At 38.8% G+C, this 22,322-nt stretch overlaps 2 protein-coding genes across 6 annotated transcripts in view; both read left to right on the top strand.

Annotated features, from left to right (window-relative positions):
• LOC143367742 (alpha-ketoglutarate-dependent dioxygenase alkB homolog 4) overlaps window positions 1-22,322 on the top strand; it is a 96,559-nt gene that overhangs the window by 60,095 nt on the left and 14,142 nt on the right. The window lies entirely within an intron of this gene.
• Milt (trafficking kinesin-binding protein milt) overlaps window positions 1-22,322 on the top strand; it is a 97,853-nt gene that overhangs the window by 72,931 nt on the left and 2,600 nt on the right. For 4 of the 5 annotated variants that reach the window (XM_076809806.1, XM_076809807.1, XM_076809805.1 and 1 more), the window contains 6 exons: window positions 10,873-10,949; window positions 12,072-12,447; window positions 18,240-18,475; window positions 19,701-19,891; window positions 20,013-20,252; window positions 20,905-21,242. In XM_076809806.1, the coding sequence (XP_076665921.1) occupies window positions 10,873-10,949; window positions 12,072-12,447; window positions 18,240-18,475; window positions 19,701-19,891; window positions 20,013-20,252; window positions 20,905-21,242 (1,458 nt within the window). Of the gene's footprint in view, window positions 1-710; window positions 987-10,872; window positions 10,950-12,071; window positions 12,448-18,239; window positions 18,476-19,700; window positions 19,892-20,012; window positions 20,253-20,904; window positions 21,243-22,322 lie in introns of those variants that run through there. The other variant, XM_076809808.1, reaches the window with a different exon arrangement.

The raw sequence follows: 22,322 nt of genomic DNA, 5'->3' as shown, positions 1-22,322 counted from the left end.
TTCAACCAACTTAGGTCTTGCAGAAAGAATTATCAAAATCGGTTCAGTAGTTTTGAAGTTACACCAAAAATAAGAAATCTGTTTCATAAACAGACTTCGTTATTATTATTACGAGCAGCTCTTTTTGCAGGCCTACCCATGTTTGTTTAAATAAATCTACTCATATAACTTAAATACCTAAAAAGTAAAAAATTGTATAAAAATTAAAACCGTCTTCAAAAAAATAAAAACGTACGAAAAAGTAAAAAATAATTTTTTTCCTTATTTAATCTACGACTCTCAATATTTCTAAGTCAGCGCCAGATTTACACAGTGCAAATGACGAGGCGCTGACGTAAAAATATTGAGAGCGGTAGATTAAATGAGTAAAAAAATAATTTCTTACTTTTCCGTACATTTAAATTTTTTTGAAGGCGGTTTTAATTTTTCTAAAAAAATTTCTCCTACAAACTTAAAATAGAGACCACGCCGCCGTTCGAATGCTTTTGCATCCCTCTGTACGTGCACCGCATCATGCGATGCTGCAATTATAAAGCCGGGATCGGGAAGAAGGGGTAGTAACGAATTCCGATTTGAATCGCAGAGGCATGGTGGTAGGAATAGTAGAAAAAGAAGGTCCTGGAGAAAGGTAGGGGTAATTTGTAAATACAGCTAACGAATCAGCCGTTGCTCCCGATCCTCCCTGGGTTCCCGGCCGATCCTGGCGGAGGAAGAAAGAACCGTTTCGCAAGCCACGCTCCTGGAACCGGAAGAGTCTTCCGACCAGGAGCTACAGGATCCCCAGGAGGAGGATCCTTATGAGTACGATGAGGACATCAGACCCTCGAGCGAGGTTTCGCCGGAGAAGGAGGGTTGCTTGGAAGCGAATCCCGGCTCCTCCAGGATATCCGCGCCCTGCTGGGGATGCACCGGCTACACCGGTTTGCACACGCCAGTCTTTCTGCTGGCTACTTCTCCAACGGATCCGCCCTGCACCTGCGTATCCTGTCAGTAATATTCAAAACCCCCGAAGACCAACTGACATGGCTTAAGCTTCTTTTTATTCTTTCCGTTTGATTTCATTTTTTTTTCTTCTTTTCTTTATTGCTTCTTCCGTCGAAGCTTCGAATTAATAGCTGCGCAATAAGCTCTAAGCTACACATTTCGGGGGTTGCACAGTGGTCTAGATCGACTAAATAGTTCAATATATATATATATACAGGGTGTCCCACTAAGGAGTGGACAGCGCGATATCTCCTAAAGTATTGTCGATAAAAATATAAAAAAATAGGGAATTGCATGGTTCGAGGGGGCCCATTTATTAGCGCGAACGAAATTTGTTTCCGATTATTATTTTAAAAGATACGATGGTCAAGTTCGGTTTTTCAAATGGAACTATTTTTTTTTGAAGACCTGAGTTGATAGTGCGTTCCAAGACAAATTCAATAAGCTTTAATGTATACACTTTATTTCCACTGGTTTTTAAGATATTGCGCTTGCAAAATTACTGATTTTCACTGGAAGAAAACCCTCTGGAATAGGAAGGACCGGGGTCGGTCTTACTGGCGCTACGGGTGGCTTTGCCTGTTGAAACTGATACCTACCTGCCAAAGGTCTACGACAGGGTTCGCAGGCCCAAAAGCTGGACAATTCTTTTCCGTCAGAAATGCTACTTAGGTAGGTACATCTGCGGTATCGAGAAGCGCATCGTTACTTTTATTTCGCACTTGCTTCTACGCTCGGATGGCCGGTTCTTTTGGGAGGGATGCAAGTTGGATTGGTTAGGTTAGGAGGAGTGAAAGTTGCTAGACTAAATTTCAACCATAGGGAGCAGATTGTATCAGAACTAATCGGATTTGCATCCCTCCTAAAAGAACCGGCCATCCGAGCGTAGAAGCAAGTGCGAAATAAAAGTAACGATGCGCTTCTCGATACCGCGATGTACCTACCTAAGTAGCATTTCTGACGGAAAAGAATTGTCCAGCCTTTGGGCCTGCCATTTCTGGCGTAGACCTTTGGCAGGTAAGTATCCATTTCAACAGGCAGTGCCACCCGTGGCGCCAGTAAGACCGTCCCCGGTTTTTGCCATTCCAGAGGGTTTTCTTCCAGTGAAAATCAGTAAATTTGCAAGCGCAATATCTTAAAAACCAGTGGAAATAAAGTGTATACATTAAAGCTTATTGAATTTGTCTTGGAACGCACTATCAACTCAGGTCTTCAAAAAAAATAGTTCCATTTGAAAAACCGAACTTGACCATCGTATCTTTTAAAATAATAATCGGAAACAAAATTCGTTCGCGCTAATAAATGGGCCCCCTCGAACCATGCAATTCCCTATTTTTTTTATATTTTTATCGACAATACTTTAAGAGATATCGCGCTGTCCACTCCTTAGTGGGACACCCTGTATATATAGGTATAGGTATATAAATTATTTATTATAATAATGAATTATATTAGTTACATGATTCTAATTATTATTACAATAAAGAAAACTCCATTAATATATAAAAATAATGTTAAATAGATTTAATACAAATATATGGGTTTTCTTAGTGTTTTGATACAATATAAAATGCACTCTAATTATAAGCATGCATTAAAAATTAATAATAAAATTAAAAAATTTGAAAATCTGGAATCCGATTTCTGGAGGGTATTGAATTCCTAGACTTTCTAAAATTTAGTTTATTCTCTAAAGTGGGGGTGGTCAAATTTAGTAATTTAATTGATTTGCTTTAATTTTTTATATTTGAAGCTTTGGTTTAACCGAAGCAAATTGTTAGTAATATATTTAAAATCATTAGAATTTTGTAAAACGAAAATATGTTGGTTAATGAAGCGATGAAAGAGTTTATTTTGAAAGTGGCGTAAGTCCCATTCTGAGAGTTTCAAGTGGATATGGAAAATATTGCGCAATAAAATTTGTTGAGATTCACGGCTTTATGTTTAATTATCAAGGCAGCAGTTTAATTATTAATGTGCAATTCATTTGTTATAAACAATTTAATCTCAAATTTCACTTTCGATCCGCTGACGGACTCATACGGGTCTCCGGACATGCCCTTGTGATTTTCAGCAATTTGTTAATAATTTGTTTATAGCAAATTAATTGCATATTACGAAGTAAATGTCTGCGGGACATAAAGCAGTCGCAACTAAAACTACAGCAAACAGATAAAATGCACGAAAAATGTATTGGAATACGCGACTTGGACGAGAAAAAAAACGAGACCACTCACACACCTAAAATATAAGGACTTAATGGATTTATTATATTATAAAACAACTGCACACCATCATTATTTTAAATCACTCCTGCATACAAAAAACTGGAGAAGACTGAATAATAGTTAATAAAACATTATTAATTTTAATGTAAAAATTACTTAACAAAGAAAAAAAGTTAAATAAATTTTTTTTTATTTTTTAACATAAAAGTGTATACATTTATTTTTATTTCAATGGAAATTTACTTTTCCTATGGACTTGTGCTTTCTTAAAAATGGAAAACATCATTTCACTGATTTTGAAAGTGGCGTAAGTCCATTCATAGCCATCAAACACATATTATTTCTTAAATAATGTTAATTATGCTAATTGGGATGATGAATTTAACACCCTTGGAAAGCCAAAAACATTATACTGCTATGTTATCTGTTACCCATTTTTTTTAATTTAATCCAACGCAACCCTTCAATATCTCGATTCGAACATAAATGGACTTACGCCACTTTCAAAATAAACGGCTCATTTATATGAATTCGTTCAGTGCTTGCCTTGCGTGCGGGAAACGCCCAAGGGCGTTCAGCGAGTACAGTTAAGATACGCGACTAGTAGAGTCCCGCACGCAGCGTATGCTGAGCGTTCAGGATCCAAAAAGAGTTCATACATTGAATTAAGGAGTCTTTCCACTGTGACGCCCTGATAAAGTACCACTGTTCAGAACATTTTTCGTCGGAAAAATAATGTGTTTACTAAATTGAATTATTTTCTATTTATTAATATGTGTTTTGGGAATACAACAATTATTTCCCCTATTTTTTTAACGCTTGTCCCAAAATAAAGGGGTGTAATATTTGGTGGTTCGTAATCAGCATGCCTGTCGCTGTGGCCCGAACTAGAATCACACATTTTCGTTGTTTTTTTCTTATCTTTTAATTCGCAGAAGGATTAAAAAATTTAGCCAATTTCGATCGTTCAACTTTGGACGTCCGCCGTTTTGTTAATTCTTCATCAATCTAATTAATCTTAATCCCTGCCATAGCGACAGTTATACGGAATGGAAATCTGTTTCGTTTGTTTGTTTCGGACACACGGTTCCGCTAAAATCGACCGCCCAGTCGAGGCGTCTGTTATTTCACGGCGCATATTACACGCAATTATTTTGGCGCAGGCAAGCGTTAAAAAAATATGAAAAAAATACTTTTATCTTCTCAAAGCACGTGTTAATAAGTAGGAAAAACTTCAATTTGGTAAACACATTATTTTTCAGACAAAAAAAAAGTCCCAGACAGCGGTACTTTTTCAGGGCGTCACAGTGGAAAAACCCCTTAACTCTGCTATAGATTACAAATGGATCTTCACGTATAGCCAAAGTTTCAAGTTCTTAAGACACTACGGTAACGAGGTGAAAGAACGCAACAAATAAAATGCATCGATTTATATCTGCTCACCTTTTTATTCAAAAGCACGTGGTTATTTGCAGAATGTACTTTCAAAGTACTAACAGTGTAAGGCACAGAGCGTATTAATCTCATAGAAAATTCGAAGGAAATTAATTTTTTAACCCCACGCATGAAACTACCCCCTTAAAACAAAAAACTCAGGTACTTAACCCTGCCACTTGTCTCGCTGACCGTGCCACCAGGAACTTTATCACGCGAGCCACTTATAAGGCTCATCTCCAGTACCTCAGACGTATTAACACATCGTCTATCATTTTCCACTCGTTTCAACCCTTCGGCCCGAAACTTAAAACGCTTACCGTGCGCCACGTGCGGAAATCCCCCAGCCGTATCCATTATCCATACTCGTTCAACGCCCATCGGCGTTCCCCGCACCGGTGGTGAACAGCTGTGTTTATCGTATTTAAATGATTAAATACCGCTGTTCTTACCAAGTGCACTCCTTGGAAATGCCATTTCTGAGCCACAGAAATGTCTCCGGAGACATATCACCGGAGGGTTGAACATCGAGTGGAAAGTAATGATCGTTCGATTTATTTCAGTATTGAATTCTCTATTTTTTTTTTAACAGTGAATCGTTTCAAGGGAGAACTGAATGCAACGTGTTGGTTATTACGGTTCAGAGTGGACGTGCATTATCTCTTGGTCTCATCGTGGTAGCGCTCATGTCTGACTCATTTGCGTGCCATATCCACGTTTTACTTTTCCTGCTCGTTTCCCTGCCATTCGCTCTTGACCTTGTATGAATTTAACCACCCCCTCCCTGCGAAAGGGCAATGTCACTTCGCTGGAGATTGCAACAGTGGAGCTTTCGAAGTAACCCCTTCTATTTTAGATCTGCCTCGCGACTTCTGTCTCTGCGATTTAAGCGGTGGCAGAGAAAACAAGCGATAGCTGAAACCGTGTGCAGCACGTGCACGTAAACTTTAGTGTACGATGCTGCTTGTTTTATGTCATGCGTTATTTAAATTTATTTTTACTATTTTTTTCAGCTGCATTTGGTAATAAGAAATAGGGTAAATGTACCTATTACTGCCACATCATTTATTTTACTTAATAAACACGCAATGTATAATGAATAGTTTAAAAAATAATTTATTATAAAATTGGGACTGTTCTTCTTATTATTATAGTACATTCTATATATGTCTATTATTTATACATTACGTTTTTTTTAAATGAAATAAATAAAGTGGCAGTAATAGGGACAGTGACAGTAAATGGGACATCTACCCTACGTATATTTTTGGAAATTGTTAAATTTGTCGCCATGCTTTATTTATCATATAATATCTCATAAAAATACAGTCGAGCTAGGGGCATATAAATTGGAAATATTTTGGAAAAAATATTGCTGTAATTACTTATATTATTTTTGGCAACGTATTGTTGTTTAATATTTATAAATACTAATTTTGTAAGTCTGTGATTTTAATATGTTATCAGAGATAAATTTCAGTTACCATCTGGATGAAATATGTTTCGATTGATCGCGAGAACTCGAAGTTAAATTTTGTAATTTCCCTTGTAGATTTAGTTTCGTGTCGAAAATTCGGTGGCAAGAAAATTACACTGACAAGGAGAGTATTTTAGGTGCACCGCCTCCGATCATTTTGATTTTTGGATATGTTATAGAGGACCGAAAAATAAGAAATACGTGTTTTTTTATTTTTCCCCGTTTTCATATTTGGGCGGTGAAAACTGCGTTCAAAGTTAAGGGTTGAAAAATCGTTTTTGTGGAATATCTCGAGAACTATTAGAGATAGGGGAATAGTGTCAATGGACGAATTTTGCGTCTTCGAATGCGAAATATGACTGACTCGCCAGATTTTCAAAAATCCACGAAAATGATTTTTCAACCCTTAACTTTGAACGCAGTTTTCACGCCGCAAATATGAAAACGGGGGGAAATAAAAAAACACGTATTTCTTATTTTTCGGTCCTCTATAACATATCCAAAAATCAAAATGATCGGAGGTGGACACCTAAAATACTCTCCTTGTGAGTGAAATATGCTGTTACTATACAATTTTCTATTAATCCAAAGGGGACGAGTTTTTATTTCAGTTTGTTTTTATTTCGTAATTTTTTGTAATGCAAGCAACGCTAATCAACGCAAAATCAAATTGGCGCACGCTTTGCAATTGAAGCACTGTAAAGTAGACTATAAATTACAGCTTTCATTATCTCGTGTAAGTACCACAACATTAACGATTTTTGAGATTGCAAGAGCTTTCTTTATTTTGTATGTACTTATTATAAAATACATGTCGACGTCTTTGAATAGTTATGCAATACTTTTCATACCCTGTTAGTGATAGTTTAACAGAACGTCTCCTGGTTTTCCGTGAAAATGAAAAAAAAACAATCAACAGCGAATTACGGAAAACTTATATCGTTGTATTCAGGGGGGTTCATAGAATAATTTGACACAACGAACAATCGAATAACCATTACCGTTTCGACACAAGAGATGTTCAAACTTGAAAATTTGCAGTTTTTTTTTAAAATCGAATTTCTCAAAAACTGAGGGTGATGGCGACAAATGGGTTGCGGATTCGCTTTCAGGGCACGAAACCTATAAGAAAACGGCTATTGAATGTTACAAGTCCGAAATAAAGTCAAAATTTGTTGTACTGTGTAATCAAATATATAATATTCCATTTAAAAAACTAAGTCACCCTCGTTTCAAGGAAAATATTGCGAACACCAAAATTTGGGATACCGTATTATGTTGGATATAAAAAACAGTAAAAGTTTTCCTCCTTCAGTTTTTTTCAAAAACTTACCATTTTCGAGAATCCTGTATAAGAATGTCAGGTATAGCCGCTTGGCCGCTGCGAGTTTCGGCAATTTTTAAGGGGCCAATTTTAAAATGTCCATATTTTTGAAAATTTGTCCATCAAGAGGAAGGATAGAACTATATTCTCCATTTTTTTCAGATTTTTAAAATCGCGCCCGATATTAAAAACCTGCATTTGTTTAAAATAATTGCACAAGAAAGGTTAACAAAATTTTTTTTTCAAACTGCAATAAATTTTTCTTAAAACTTCAATGTCTTCTCTATAAGCACCGTAAAGCTCATCTCCATCGGTTTACTAATTCCATAGCTATAATGTATTGAAAAAAAGGTGGCACTTAACTTCGAACAGTTGTAAAATCGACATTTTTCCAAATTTTGAAAAATCCTTTGAGGTACGTTTAAATATCACTAAAGACGAATGCCCCATTACAATTCACTGTATAAACCACAGGGACCAGAATGCAATTCCTACAATTGTACACAATACAATAGCAAATAATATTTTCCTGTACTGTAAGTCTACATAAAAGCAAATTGTACTTAAATTTGTTTGTAAAATCATTAATTAAATCACGAAACAGTAAGTCTCGTTCATTTGAATAATTTCATATGGAGACCTGTTTTTCTCTTCTAATTTACAAAGAAAAATATATTTTTAGCAATTATGTCTTGCATTTATTTGAAATAAAATATTTTGTGAAGAGTGAAATTAGAAAGCTTTCGCGTGTAACGTTATCATTTCAAAGCATCTCGGTTACTCTTCTCGATACGATATATCAGCTTCTATGTGTCAAATAGCTAAAGAAAAAAAAAATAATTTCTGCGACAGGGGCAACGCAAATAAATAATTTGAAAAAATGAAGGACAGAAATGATGCGCAATTTTGAAATTTTCGAGAACACTTGTTGCTCTTCATTCGTATCTGCATTCCGTCGCATCGTTAGAAGCGAGAATCCTTAAAATCAACGAGCCAAATGGAACGTGCAGCGTGTAGTTGAATAACTGTAAAGGAAGAACCTGTTCGTTAAAGAGCGTTTCGATTATTCTCCATTCACTTGCATTTCCTAGTGCACATGCACATCGGGCATTTGCCTATGAGCTGTGGAGAGGAGAGGTGCCGGGATCAATGGAGTTACGCACTGTGATACCGTCACTTCACGACTTATGTTTATTCATCGCTAAATGAATCAGCATAAGCTGCACTGGCATGCCAATTAACTTGTGAGTTTGAATCGCGATTAAATCATTGATACGAACGTTCCATACTTTCCTCGTGAATAGGCAGTGCGGCGGGATGTGTTGAACAGTGCAATTGCGGGCTCGTATGCAATAAGGGGACTAGCGCTCGAAAATGGGAAAAATTATTGTCCAAACGTTAAGAAATATTGGAAAAATAAATGTCGTTAAACTGTATTTTAAAAAATATAGCGTTGTAAAGCTCGCCACGACACGCCATTTTTCTATTTACAGCTTGTTTATCCAATCATTAGTATTCGAGATAAAAATTATAAACAAAAAAATTTTCTTCGACCAAAATTATTATTTCTTTGAACATAAATTGCGATAACTTGAGTAAATATTAACGGATCGTTATGAGACTTAAAACATTACTTCGGAAAACTCTAGTGAAGCCGTAGAAGGTATGCGCAAAACCCTTGTGTTAACAAATGTAATAATATTTAATTTAAAAGTAATACTGGACATAACCCATGTTTCTCAACGTTCGTCGTTAAAAAGTATCGAGGGAATTTTGAGGTACATACAACTTGCAGTGACAAAGTTCTTTCTTAATGTACAAGGAAGTTTTTCACCAATTTTCACACTGATTGATAAATAATTATAGAAGATATGACGATATATATAAATCCCGCGCGGCACTGTTCTGTTTACAATATTCTGTTCTTTTATAAATTTTTCTTTTTCTCCTTTTTATAAAAGAACAGAATGTTGTAAACAAAACAGTGTGAATATTGTAAATATTGCGTGTAAATACTATAATAAAAATGTTACTAAATATTTCGAAAATAATATCGCAATATTTTTTTGTAATATATAATCATATAATAGTGAGAACGTCACGTCTTTGCAGTGTGACGCGATTGTACGCAGTTGCTGACTGTTTGTGCCGCGCGGGATTTATATATATCGTCATATCTTCTACAATTATTTATTAATCAGTGTGAAAATTGGTGAAAAACTTCCTTGTATATTAAGAAAAAACTTTGTCGCTGCAAGTTATATGTACCTCAAAATTCCCTCGATACTTTTTAACGGCGAACGTTGAAAAACATACATTATGTCCAGTATTACTTTTAAATTAAATATTATTACATTTTTTAACATAAGAGATTTGTGCATACCTTCTACGGCTTCGCTAGAGTTTTCTGAGTTCTATGTTTCTAGTCTCATAACGATCCGTTAATATTTACTCAAGTTATCGCAATTTACGTTTAAAGAAATAATGATTTTGGTCGAAGAAATTTTTTTTGTTTATAATTTTTATCTCGAATACTAATGATTGGATAAACAATCTGTAAATAGAAAAAATGTGTGTCGTGACGAGTTTTACAACACTATATTTTTTAAAATACAGTTTAACAACATTTAATTTTCCAATTTTTCTTAGCGTTTGGACAATACTTTTTCGCATTTTCGAGCGCTAGTCCGCTTACTGCATCCGAGCCCTCAATTGCCCGTACGAGAAATAAATTACAATGAAACATTTTCCCAGTCCGAAAATTCTGATTCCAATGAAACTGCATGTGAATGTAAAGCGTACTGGAGTATGCAGGGAGCAATTTTTTTATTCCGCGGAAATTCACTCCGAAGAGGGTGGAACTAGCCCTTAAAGCGTTTTTCAGTTTTTTAATATAACTTTGTAACTTTGCGAAATAGAACAAAAGTTTCAATACAAAAGTTGTTCAGTCTTTTATGCTCCATCGTACCAGCAAAAGAAAAATAAAGTTAGAGAAGCGAAGAGACGCGATAACTTTAAGGGCTAGTTTCCACCCCTTCGGAGTGAATTTCCAAGGGAAGAAAAATTGCTCCGTGCAAACTCTAATGTGCAACACATTCGCGCGAAGTTTCTTTAAAATAGAATTTTCCGGGTGGGCACGTTTCCTTGTTCCACGTGGCGTGTGGCAATTTAATTGATATGTAACGCATAATTAAGACTCCGTAGGTTTACGTGTTAATTTTATATTATTGCTGTTTAATTTACCGTTTGTGTTGTTTACTGTATTTGTCTGGTTTCATTGTCGAATTGTTGCTCCACTAACGCAGACCACTAGCTTGTCACTTGTTATATAATATTCGTTACATTCGTTTATTATTGAAATGGTATTCTTGTCATGGTGTGCTATAAAAGTTAGTATTATCCTCTTCTCTTTTGTTTCGTTGCAGTTCTATGTAGCAACCGGGTGAGCCAAATGACCAAGACCTATAATGACATAGAAGCAGTTACAAGGCTTCTGGAGGAGGTAATTGTCATCTCTAATAAACGATCGAGCATCAAAATATATTCCCTGCAAAATGCTGGGTGTGCGTAGACAAGTAACTCGTGAAATAGTTGTTAAATGGCAGAAAGTACCGAGGAATGTGAAAACGAAACGTTTCTTTATTTTTTTTTACGTATATTCTGCTGATGAAAACACTCCTTTTTTACTTTCCCAAAGTCAGGCCGAAGTCACTGTAAGTTTTTCGCAGGGAATTTTATTAATAAAAGCAGAGGTAGACAAAAAATCTTAGAGACTAAAATGTCTAATAACGAATAAAAGCAGAGGTAGACGAAAAATCTTAGAGACTAAAATGTCTAATAACGAATAAAAGCAGGAGTATTCTTTTCATTTGTTGAATAAAAGTAAGAGAAATTACCTTATAATTAACAAATTAATTTATAACGAGTACTGAGTAAATTATAAAATAGCTTTACTGTATTAGACAGATAATAATTAAAAATATTATTTCCATATACTCCACGTTTAGTTTCCACTAAGAATTATACATAATAGGTATGCACAATATACTGTATTATCTTCTGTTTGATTATTTATTTACGTAAGCTTTTCATTTAAGTAATATTCGTCGGAGTATAAAAATAGAAAAAGAAATGAATCTTTAAAAAGAACATAAATTAAAAACAAATTCTGCAGTCATCCATCTCTCATTATCAAACCGTCAATACCAGGCGGATAAAAGATAAGTGATTATGTGATTGATCAGTTCCAAAAATTTTATAAACACGTTTCAGAGCCAGGGGTGATACATTTGATCGTGAGATTATTTCAGAGTGATTTTAAACCAGCTCGTCGAATTCGCTTCTTTTATATTCTCGCATTACAAAGAGACTTGGACATGCTTTTGAAAAATTCCCAAGCAGTATTCACCCAGTTTAACTAGAGACTATTTTCTTTGAAAGAAACGTGTTACATCCCCTTGATTGTCCTGCCATTCGCCAACTGTGTCACGTGTTGCTCATCCATAGACAGTCTGCATAATTTCAAAGTCAAGATGCCACGCTGAATAATCAGCTGGGCAATCATAGATGCGATCGTTGTGATTGGATATTAAATGACCTAGACATTTCTTCCTCTCATTTGCAGAAAGAGAAGGATTTAGAGCTGACCGCGCGAATCGGCAAGGAGCTACTGTCGCACAACCAAAAGCTCGAGACCACCGTCACGAATTTAGAGTCAGAGCTAAAGGAAACCAACGAAAGTCTCACTCAACTGACCCACGAGCTCGTGAAGAAGACAGAGCTGATCCAGATTCTCACAAATGACGCTGAGGAGTCTAGATCCGAGGCCGGTACGCCCACCGGACTCCGCGGTATTAGCCTAGACATGATGCAAAAGAAGATCAGCACCCTCGAGGATGAAAATAAGCAGCTGAGAGTTGAATTCGCCAGGCTGATGAGCGACGCGGATACTTCGGAGGAGCAGGAGGCGAAGCTGGTCAAAGATATTGCTGCTCAACTCGGTCAGTGGGCTTGATCCTTAATCCTGTCTGCCTCTAGTTGTTTTGGCTGTTTCGTTCCAACCGAACTGCATGGATTTGGTTACTGGGCAGTGCCATGTACTATTACCCGGCCGAAAGAAGATCCCCAAGAGGCGGGCTCGGGCGATACAGTCCGCCGCTATGACGATTGGTCGAATCGCCTATTTTGGCACACTTTTAAAGACGCGACACACGTATTTTGGTTATTGGCTGAAGTAGGCACATACATTGTCGCACCGCGCGACGAAGAGAGCGCACAAAACACATCGAGATCGAGTGGAATAGAGCGATCTGACCGACGAACGCCAAAGCAATAGCGTAGGCATCTCAGACAGTTAACCATTAATATATAATAACATAAAAATTTCCTTATTTTTCAAACAATCTGTGCGAGATTGCGTTTGGGCTTATTTTAATCAGAAAAATCTAACCAAACTAATGATAATACTTTCCTGAATATATTGTGAAAAATAAGGAAATTTTTATGTTATTATATATTAATCGTTAACTATCTGAGATGCCTACGCAATTGCTTTGGCGCTCGTCGGGCAGATCGCTCTATTCCACTCGATCTCGATGTGTTTTGTTCGCTCTCTTCGTCGCGCGGTGCGACAATCATGTGCCTACTTCAGCCAATAACCAAAATACGTGTGCCGTGTCTTTAAAAGTGTGCCCAAATAGGTGATTCGACCAATCGTCATAGCGACGGACTGTATCGCCCGAGCCCGCCTCTTGGGGATCTTCTTTCGGCCGGGTAATAGTAGTTTGGGCTCATTTCGTTATTTCAGCGTAACAGCTAATTCCCACAACCTTCTTTTATGCGATCGCCTTCACCTTCATCCTTCGCCACCTCGAGCTCAGCGAATCATAATGCTTAGTTTACACCTGACGAGTGCTCGGCCGAGTGAGCCCACTGGGCCCAGACACTCGCCCAGTCTGAACGCATATTCTAGTATTCGACTGAGTAGTCCGGCGGGCAAATAGGTCCAAAGTTTCACTCGGCGGGGTGGCAGATTGAATGACTCGGCCGAGTCACTCGTCAGGTGTAAACCCAGCTTAACAGATTGATAAGAAAAGCGAAGAGATATATAAACACTTCACTCTCCCTGGTTTTCATCCTGGCTTTATGAAAATAGTGCGAATTTATTGTTATGCTGAGTCTACACCTGAAGAGTGTTCGGCCGAGTGAGCCCACTGAGCCGAGCACTCGCCCAGTCTGAACGCATAAAGTAGGTTTACACCTGGCGAGTGACTCGGCCGAGTGAAAATCTTCCCCGCTGGGGTACTCGACCGAGTACTAGAATATGCGTTCAGACTGGGAGAGTGTGCTCTGTCCAGTGGGGTCACTCGGCCGAGCATTCGTCAGGTGTAAACTTAAGCTGGGTTTACACTTGACGAGTGACTCGCTCGGTCTGCTACTCGGCTGAGTGAAAATTTTGACCGATTTGCACGCAGGACTACTCGGCCGAGTACTAGAATATGCGTTCAGACTGGGCGAGTGCTCGGCTCAGTGGGCTCACTTGGCCGAGCACTCGTCAGGTGTAAGCTAAGCAATAAGCTGGATTTACATCTGACGAGTGACTCGGCCGAGTGACAATCTTCCCCGCTGGGTTACTCGACCGAGTACTAGAATATGCGTTCAGACTGGGCGAGTGTGCTCTGTCCAGTGGGCTCACTCGGCCGAGCATTCGTCAGGTGTAAACTTAAGCTGGGTTTACACTTGACGAGTGACTCGCTCGGTCTGCTACTCGGCTGAGTGAAAATTTTGACCGATTTGCACGCAGGACTACTCGGCCGAGTACTAGAATATGCGTTCAGACTGGGCGAGTGCTCGGCTCAGTGGGCTCACTTGGCCGAGCACTCGTCAGGTGTAAGCTAAGCAATAAGCTGGATTTACATCTGACGAGTGACTCGGCCGAGTGACAATCTTCCCCGCTGGGTTACTCGACCGAGTACTAGAATATGCGTTCAGACTGGGCGAGTGTGCTCTGTCCAGTGGGCTCACTCGGCCGAGCATTCGTCAGGTGTAAACTTAAGCTGGGTTTACACTTGACGAGTGACTCGCTCGGTCTGCTACTCGGCTGAGTGAAAATTTTGACCGATTTGCACGCAGGACTACTCGGCCGAGTACTAGAATATGCGTTCAGACTGGGCGAGTGCTCGGCTCAGTGGGCTCACTTGGCCGAGCACTCGTCAGGTGTAAGCTAAGCAATAAGCTGGATTTACATCTGACGAGTGACTCGGCCGAGTGACAATCTTCCCCGCTGGGTTACTCGACCGAGTACTAGAATATGCGTTCAGACTGGGCGAGTGTGCTCTGTCCAGTGGGCTCACTCGGCCGAGCATTCGTCAGGTGTAAACTTAAGCTGGGTTTACACTTGACGAGTGACTCGCTCGGTCTGCTACTCGGCTGAGTGAAAATTTTGACCGATTTGCACGCAGGACTACTCGGCCGAGTACTAGAATATGCGTTCAGACTGGGCGAGTGCTCGGCTCAGTGGGCTCACTCGGCCGAGCACTCGTCAGGTGTAAGCTAAGCAATAAGCTGGATTTACATCTGACGAGTGACTCGGCCGAGTCATCGGTCTGCTACTCGGCCGAGTGAAAATCTTCCCCGCCGGATTACTAGAATATGCGTTCAGACTGGGCGAGTGTGCTCTGCCCAGTAAGTTCACTTGGCCGAGCACTCGTCAGGTGTAAACTCAGCATCACCGGGAGAACCTCGCCAATCAATTGGTACTATTTTCATAAAGATAGTGTTGGTTGAATGTATAAAAAACGAACATTTATTTCGTCGTCACTTACATATCTCGTGGACTACAAAGAACAGAACAGGAATCGCTTGAAGTCAGCATAGTGAACACAAAAACAAAAGACGGTACAGACGCCGCGTTCGTCCAGCGCATACTTTGGCGCGCTATATAAATTCGCCGGCGCACAGTGGGACGGATCGACGTTTAGTAGGCATTCAGTTCATTTCTTACATATTTCATCATTTAATGATTATAATCTAAGATTACAGGTAATATATTGTATAATAAATACAATAATCATTTTTTTTTGCTTCCTTTTTATTTGTTTCTGCAAAATTCGATTCCAATCACCCTCTGATTACATACATGATTCATTCTTATTTATCTAGCGTTTCATTCCTACTTTTACACGTTGCACACCTCTGCGTGCTTCACTTCCAACGTATATTACTCATTATTATTATACTTGAACATTACTCAATTAGTGTAATTTAAAGCTAAAAACATTCAATTTGCACAATTATTATTGCAAATAAAAAATTGGAGCAAAATAGTATATTTCTCCTGACTTGCACCTGCGTTTCTGCAAAAAAATATCAATTTTTCAAAGGGTCGGATGCGGTCGGATATGAATAATTGAATTTTGTGGAATTGAATTTATCCAGAATTATGAGGTATGCTTGAATTTACGGACAAATACGAACAATTCTTTTAATTTAGAAAAATACGAAAATAGTAACAAAAAATCTTAATTTGGCAATAGAATATAAGTGTTTATATTTTTCATTACAAGGAAAAGACTAACTAAAACTATTCCAATGTGTAAAAGCTGATCATTTTCTAAAAATGGAAATCTAAAATTTTTTTAGAATATTTAACTGAGGAAGCCTAGAACGCCCGAAATAATGATTTTAAAAACTACTGCGAATTATACGCAAAAAGAGCAGCCGAAAAATGACAAATCAAGATTTTCTAAATAATTTATTAATAAGCCTCGATCCATATATATGGATGTATATATATGGAAATCAACATGAAGGGACTCTTGAAGTCCCATTATTAAAAAGAGCGACGAGAAAAAAAAATGATTATTGTATTTATTATACAATATATTACCTGTAATCTTAGATTATAATCATTAAATGATGAAATATGTAAGAAATGAACTGAATGCCTACCTGAACGTCGATCCGTCCCACTGTGCGGCGTGGCAATCTCACGTCAGATAGGATGACAATTGTAGAGGATCATTTTTTGGCCTTGCACTCTCCTTGTTAATCTGTTATGAGGCGAATGCTTGGAATGAAAACGCTACCCTGCTCGCGAGAATTTGAATGCGCGACCCAGGCTGATCTGTCAGCAGACAGCTAACAAACTTTTCCTACGCGTTCACTGGGTCATTCTGAATAAAACATGTCATATACACTATGGGCCTGTTTCATTTTGTTAGTGAGATAAACAGTGTGCACGCCATTTGAAAAGCGGCGATAAGCGAGGCCCAATAATGAACGTACAACCTTTACGCAACATCTAGTATAGCCGTCTTGGCCCAAAAGGGCGCGCTCTTCCTCAGGCTTCGCCTATACGAGCATTTGGCTTGCAAGGTGGTATTAGCTGTACATAACTAGCAACCCCGCCAGGGCCGGGCCGGAAGAAGCAGAGAACCACCCTTTCCCTTATCCGATCGAGCTCAAACTTTACACGGATTTTCTTTTAATTATTTGAAATTATTCTGGAGGGTGCCCCGAAGAAAATCTGGAAAAAAAATTGTACCAAGAGTAAAGAATAGCCACCCTAGTACACACCCATGTTTTTATTATCATTTCTTCATTCTGATTTTCATGTGCTTCGCGTACATGAATAGTTAGGATATAACAAAACACGGCAGCGAGGCTTATCTCATTTCAACCCTTAACTGGCCAGGTGGAGAATTTGTTACCCAACTAGTAAAGTCGTGCTTGACACACCCCAATTTTATTCCCATGTACATGCACAGTAGAATGTTGGGGTTTGATCCGAATATGATTTATTTGTGAAGAATATAAAATTACAATTTGTTACTCTGCATCTTCGCGTGAGAAGACCTCGAAATGAACAAGCATCTGGAGCATAGCCATGGGGTCATAAGAGCCCACCTCGCCAGTTAACCCTCGCTTGTCACACTGGGTCAAAATTGACCCTGCAATTTTTTTAAGCAAAAAACTTTTTATCGAATCTCTTACTGTTTCAAATTATTTTTAAGCATGATGACAATTTAAATGCCAACTTTCTACGATGCGCTTATATTCTACAACGTTCAAACTTTATCTCAGAATTTTAGAGACTTAATCCTTAACTGGTATACAGTTTTTGGCAAACGTGACTGGTATACTGGGGTCGTGGCAGACCCCAAATAAAAAAGGACATAGAAATTTGTAAAGTCGATACTAGAGCAACCACTATGAATATTTTCTTCTTAGGTAATGTAGAAAATAATAGAAGCGTAGAAAGTTAAACTATCATTTTAAAATTAATTAGAAATTCAGTTTACCAACTTAGACAACCGAACTTGGGGTCACGAGCGACCCCAGGATACCAGTTAAGGGTTAATTTAAGAAATAGTTCTTAAACAACAACTGGTTGAAAATTAGCAGGGCCAAATTGACCCAGTGTGACAACGACGTTCAAAAAAAGTAGGTGTGCCAACCAAGAGTTAAGGGTTAATTCTTCTCAAATAATAAAACATCCATCAAAGCTACAAAAGAAGTTTTCAGAAAGTACATACAATCTTAATACTAGGAGAAATATGCAGAAATCTTGGGTCGAACTGACATAAAATTGCCTGGAACAAAATGCAACATCCAAATTAATAGAAGTAATAAATTTATTAAAAAAAAAACTGTACTATGTCCCTCTTTCTTTAGACACTCGAGCAAAGTCTAAACAAAAACTGGCGTTCCCTTCGGTGCAGCGATGAGTCGTTTTTAAATGTAACATACATTCTGGTTTGAAATTCAGCTGAAAGGTGAATGTTGTCCACAGCAAGTGCAAACATGGAAGTGGATGGAATCGCGGACGAGCTCGACAGGCAGAAGGAAGAGAATCGACTGCAGCACGAGCAAATCGTCAGTTTGACAGCAAAATTAGCCGAAACGGAATTAAGGCTGGCGCAGTTGATGGCCGAGCATGACGAAGTAGGAGCTACTCTGCTCATCACCAGGGATAACCAAAACACTCTCGCGAGTGAGCTGGCCGAATTCAAGGATCGATACGCAGAGGTGTGTCCTCGGGCTAAAATAAACTGCCCTCTTGCTCCGTTTCCTCTTTTCCACCTCGTATTTAACCCTTTTCACGGTATTAATAGGCGAGGCACAGTAGCCAGACGGTACAACCGAAGCTTTAATGGGGCTTTGCATATTAAGGATTAACTTGGGTGGGCGAGAACGTGCGCCGAGTACACGCATGCTAATTTACAGCGAGAGGAAACGTTCTCTCGCGATTGCTTTTTTCTAGAACCCCTGTATACTCCTTTAATTAAGGGGGGAGCCTGGTGTAACTAAATGAAAATCGAGGCATTTTTCGGGAATTTTTTTTAAAGAAAGTATTTGATAGATCTTTCTGAAACTTTCAGGATATTGTATCAACAGGTTAAGGTATATAACAAAAAAAAATTATTAAAAAAGAGCGGCAAATAACAAAGTTATGCCCAGTCCGTTGGCGACGCAGTTATTGCACTGCGGGCAACGTAGCGTCTTTTGGTTTCATCTGAAACCAAAAATCCAACAATTTTCTTTTAGTTTATGAGAGTACGCACAGAATGAAGAAATTTGAAACTTAAAAGATGCAAAATGAACAAATGGCGGCCTCTTGAATAAAAAGTTCACTGTTTCCAACGAAATTTTGCCTTAAATGTCTAAAAAAAAGTTATTTATTTAAACAATATCATTATACTAATAACTTAGCTCTATGAAGAAAATGTTCACAAATATCCGTGCACAAGGCCAAGTCGATTGGTTGAATATTTTTTGAGTTACATTGCCCGCAAAGTGTGAAACTGTCGTTTCGAGAAAAACACACTTCAAGTTTTGTGGTAGCCTGGCGCTCCGTAGCAAAACCGGCTATATCCGCTTTAATTTTTCGAATTTCGTTTTGCGGCTTTGGGAACATATTCTCGTGATGTTTAACTATTGATTTATGCAAAAAAAAATCGATTTCTTCGATCCGCTACACCAGGCTCCCCCCTTAAGGTCTCCTCTTTATGCTACGCAATAGTCGCAGTAGAACTTGGTCTGAAACCATCTTTTAATCAGTGCATACAGATAGTCACGTTTTATATTCGACAGTATCTGCTTCACACATTTGCAGAAATATTTTTTAAATTTTACCAAGCAAATTGAAGTCTCTCTATATTAACGTCACTCCTGTGGGGTTCACCAGGCATCCGCTGAAGGTTTAAGCAATTTTCAGGCAAGTAGTTTCAGTAACATTTCTTTCTGTTGCAAGGTGGTGAATTTATTAGCTGAAACTCAAGAACAGTTGCGAAAACAAAGGAAGAAAGGAATGCCAACGGTCAGAGGAGGATCTTTGTTCCCCTCGATGGGTGCCGCTCCTCAGCCAGATTCCATTGCTTCCGAATTAGAGTCCTCTCTTTATTCTGAACTCAGCTTGGATTCTGGTATCAGCGCTGATAGAATGTACGTCAGTTTATCATTCAGGAACCTTTAGATTTAACACTTATATTTCACCGGATAGGTGTTATTATTTATCTTAATAATTTATATAGAAATTTACTTTACTTGCTCGTTGTTGTCGCAGACCAACTTACAAGAAAGTCTTCGAAACGGTCAGAAGCGCCTCGAGGAGTTCGTATGCAGTTGACAATAACCAGTTCCCAAGGATAGGCTCAATGACTACATCGACTCTATCGAGTGGTTCTACTGGACCACGGATGAGCTGTGGACAAATTCGACCTATGGCATCGACATTTCCTAGTTTGGATTCCACTGGACACAGCGATTCAGAAGGCTCTCTTATTACTGACTTCGAAGATTACCCGTAAGTTTGTGCTCGTTGCTTCTGAATGGCGCGTGTGAGTTACGCGAAGGAAACAAATTCTGGTCTCTCACTTTCTGAATAACCAAAAGCTTCGAACAATGTTTTTTATATAACTACTCCTTAACTTTTTGCGAGCGAGACACTGGAGTACTTTGTTATTAGCCAAAGTAATATTCACTTTGAAGGGGGCTGCATTGTTTTTCACAATTTATTGAATATAAAGTTTTTATAAAACGTAGTGCTTCTCCATTTCATCTATCAGTTGTGCCAAATTGTTTGGCGTAGTTGTGGAAAAATAGTCTTCGCTACTACTGGACCTACATGGTTTTTGGAGGAACAGTACGTTGCGACTAGTAATTAGTTTTAATTTTTGAACTTTTATAGTAGCTGCATAGTTCTGTTTGCTGTTTGTACTTGTGCAACATTCGAAATGCTTAGAATCGTTTTAATTTTTTTGTCTGTCTGTGCTAATAGTTAAGTGTCTTCTGAGCTGCGTACAGTCATTTTATCTTCAGGGTACCTTAATTACTTTAACCATTCCGAATCTAGTAAGGCCAGATAATTTTGAAAGACTAGGTGCCAGCTCCTCGTTTACAACAGGTTAAATATTAAAGTCTGCAATAAGTAAATGAGAACTTGTGCGCATTTTTAGTGGTCCTCAACAAAGTGGAGTACCAGGAGCACCTGGGGCAGCAGACCTAGAAGCAGCTCTTCGTAGATTAACACCAGCGGAAGTCCTCGCGAGGCGTGCTTGTCTGAGCACTGGTGCAGGATATAGTTACGATTATGATGCTGGAGCTAATTCACCGTCGACTTTCGTGCCTCTTGGTTGTAGAACTCCGGACAGTATCATGTCCACGGGGAGTAGCGGGAATTTAAGTGGTTACGGTGGAAACGCTTGGAGAATCCCTGAGAAATTGCAAATAGTAAAACCTATCGAAGGCTCACAGACATTACATCACTGGACACAATTGGCTACACCAACTTTAGGTAATGCTTTGTAAACCTTTGGCCAAGGGTGGATTTGAAGATTTGGCTCCCCTAGGCTAATAAACGTCTGCCGCCCTTTTCGCGAAATATCATCAAATATTTTAATTTAAAAGAGTCGAGACAATTTCAAAATTAATTCAATATGGCAACTCACATATGAGTCATTGCTAATTTGCTACATGAAAAGAGTGAATTGTTTTTTAAGTTGTCTCAAGCCTCCGTGTTTGAACCTTTTCCAGTTTCTTTCGCTCAAAATTTGATGCTCCCCAAAATTTGTTGCCCCTCGCCGCTTCCCAAAATTTATCGCTCTCCAAAATTTGCCGCTTCCCCAAATTTGCCATCCCTTAAAATTTGTCGCTCACCGCTTCCCAAAATTTATCGCTTCCCAAAATTTACCGCTCCCCCAAATTTGATATTCCCCAAAATGTTTCGCTCCCCCAAATTTGCCGCCCCTCGCCGCTTCCCAAAATTTATCACTTTCCAAAATTTGCCGCTCTCCATAATTTTCCGCACCCCGAAATTTATCGCCCCCCAGAATTTGCCGCTCCCTAAAATTTATCGCTTCCGAAAAATTGCAACCCCTCAAAATTTGTCGCCCCTCGCCGCTCCCCAAAATTTGCCGCTCCCCCAAATTTACCATCCCTTAAAATTTGTCGCTCGCCACTTCCCAGAATTTGCCGCTTCCTCAAATTTGATCCTCCCGAAAATGTTCCGCTTCCCCAAATTTGTCGCCCCGCCGTATCCCAAAATTTGCCGCCCCTCCTCGCCGCTTCCTAAAATTTGCTGCCTTCCATAATTTGCTGCACCCCGAAATTTATCGCCTCTCAAAATTTGCCGCTCCCTAAAATTTATCGCTTCCAAAAAATTGCTGCCTCTCTAAATTTGTCGCCCCTCGCCGCTTCCCAAAATTTGATGCTCCCCAAAATTTGCCGCCCTAGGCTGCAGCCGTTAGCCTGAACCTAAATCCGCCCCTGCCTTTGGCGTTAAAATGAATTTCACAATACTGTACTCGAATCTCTTCTATTTCTCTTCTTTCTTTAGGTAAAATAAGTGAATATTTCTTAAAATTATACTCTCTAA

Source organism: Andrena cerasifolii, chromosome 4, assembly GCF_050908995.1.
Source record: "Andrena cerasifolii isolate SP2316 chromosome 4, iyAndCera1_principal, whole genome shotgun sequence".
Taxonomy (NCBI): domain Eukaryota; kingdom Metazoa; phylum Arthropoda; class Insecta; order Hymenoptera; family Andrenidae; genus Andrena; species Andrena cerasifolii.
Note: the sequence above shows the minus strand (reverse complement) of the source record. Positions and strands in the feature narration are given on the sequence as shown.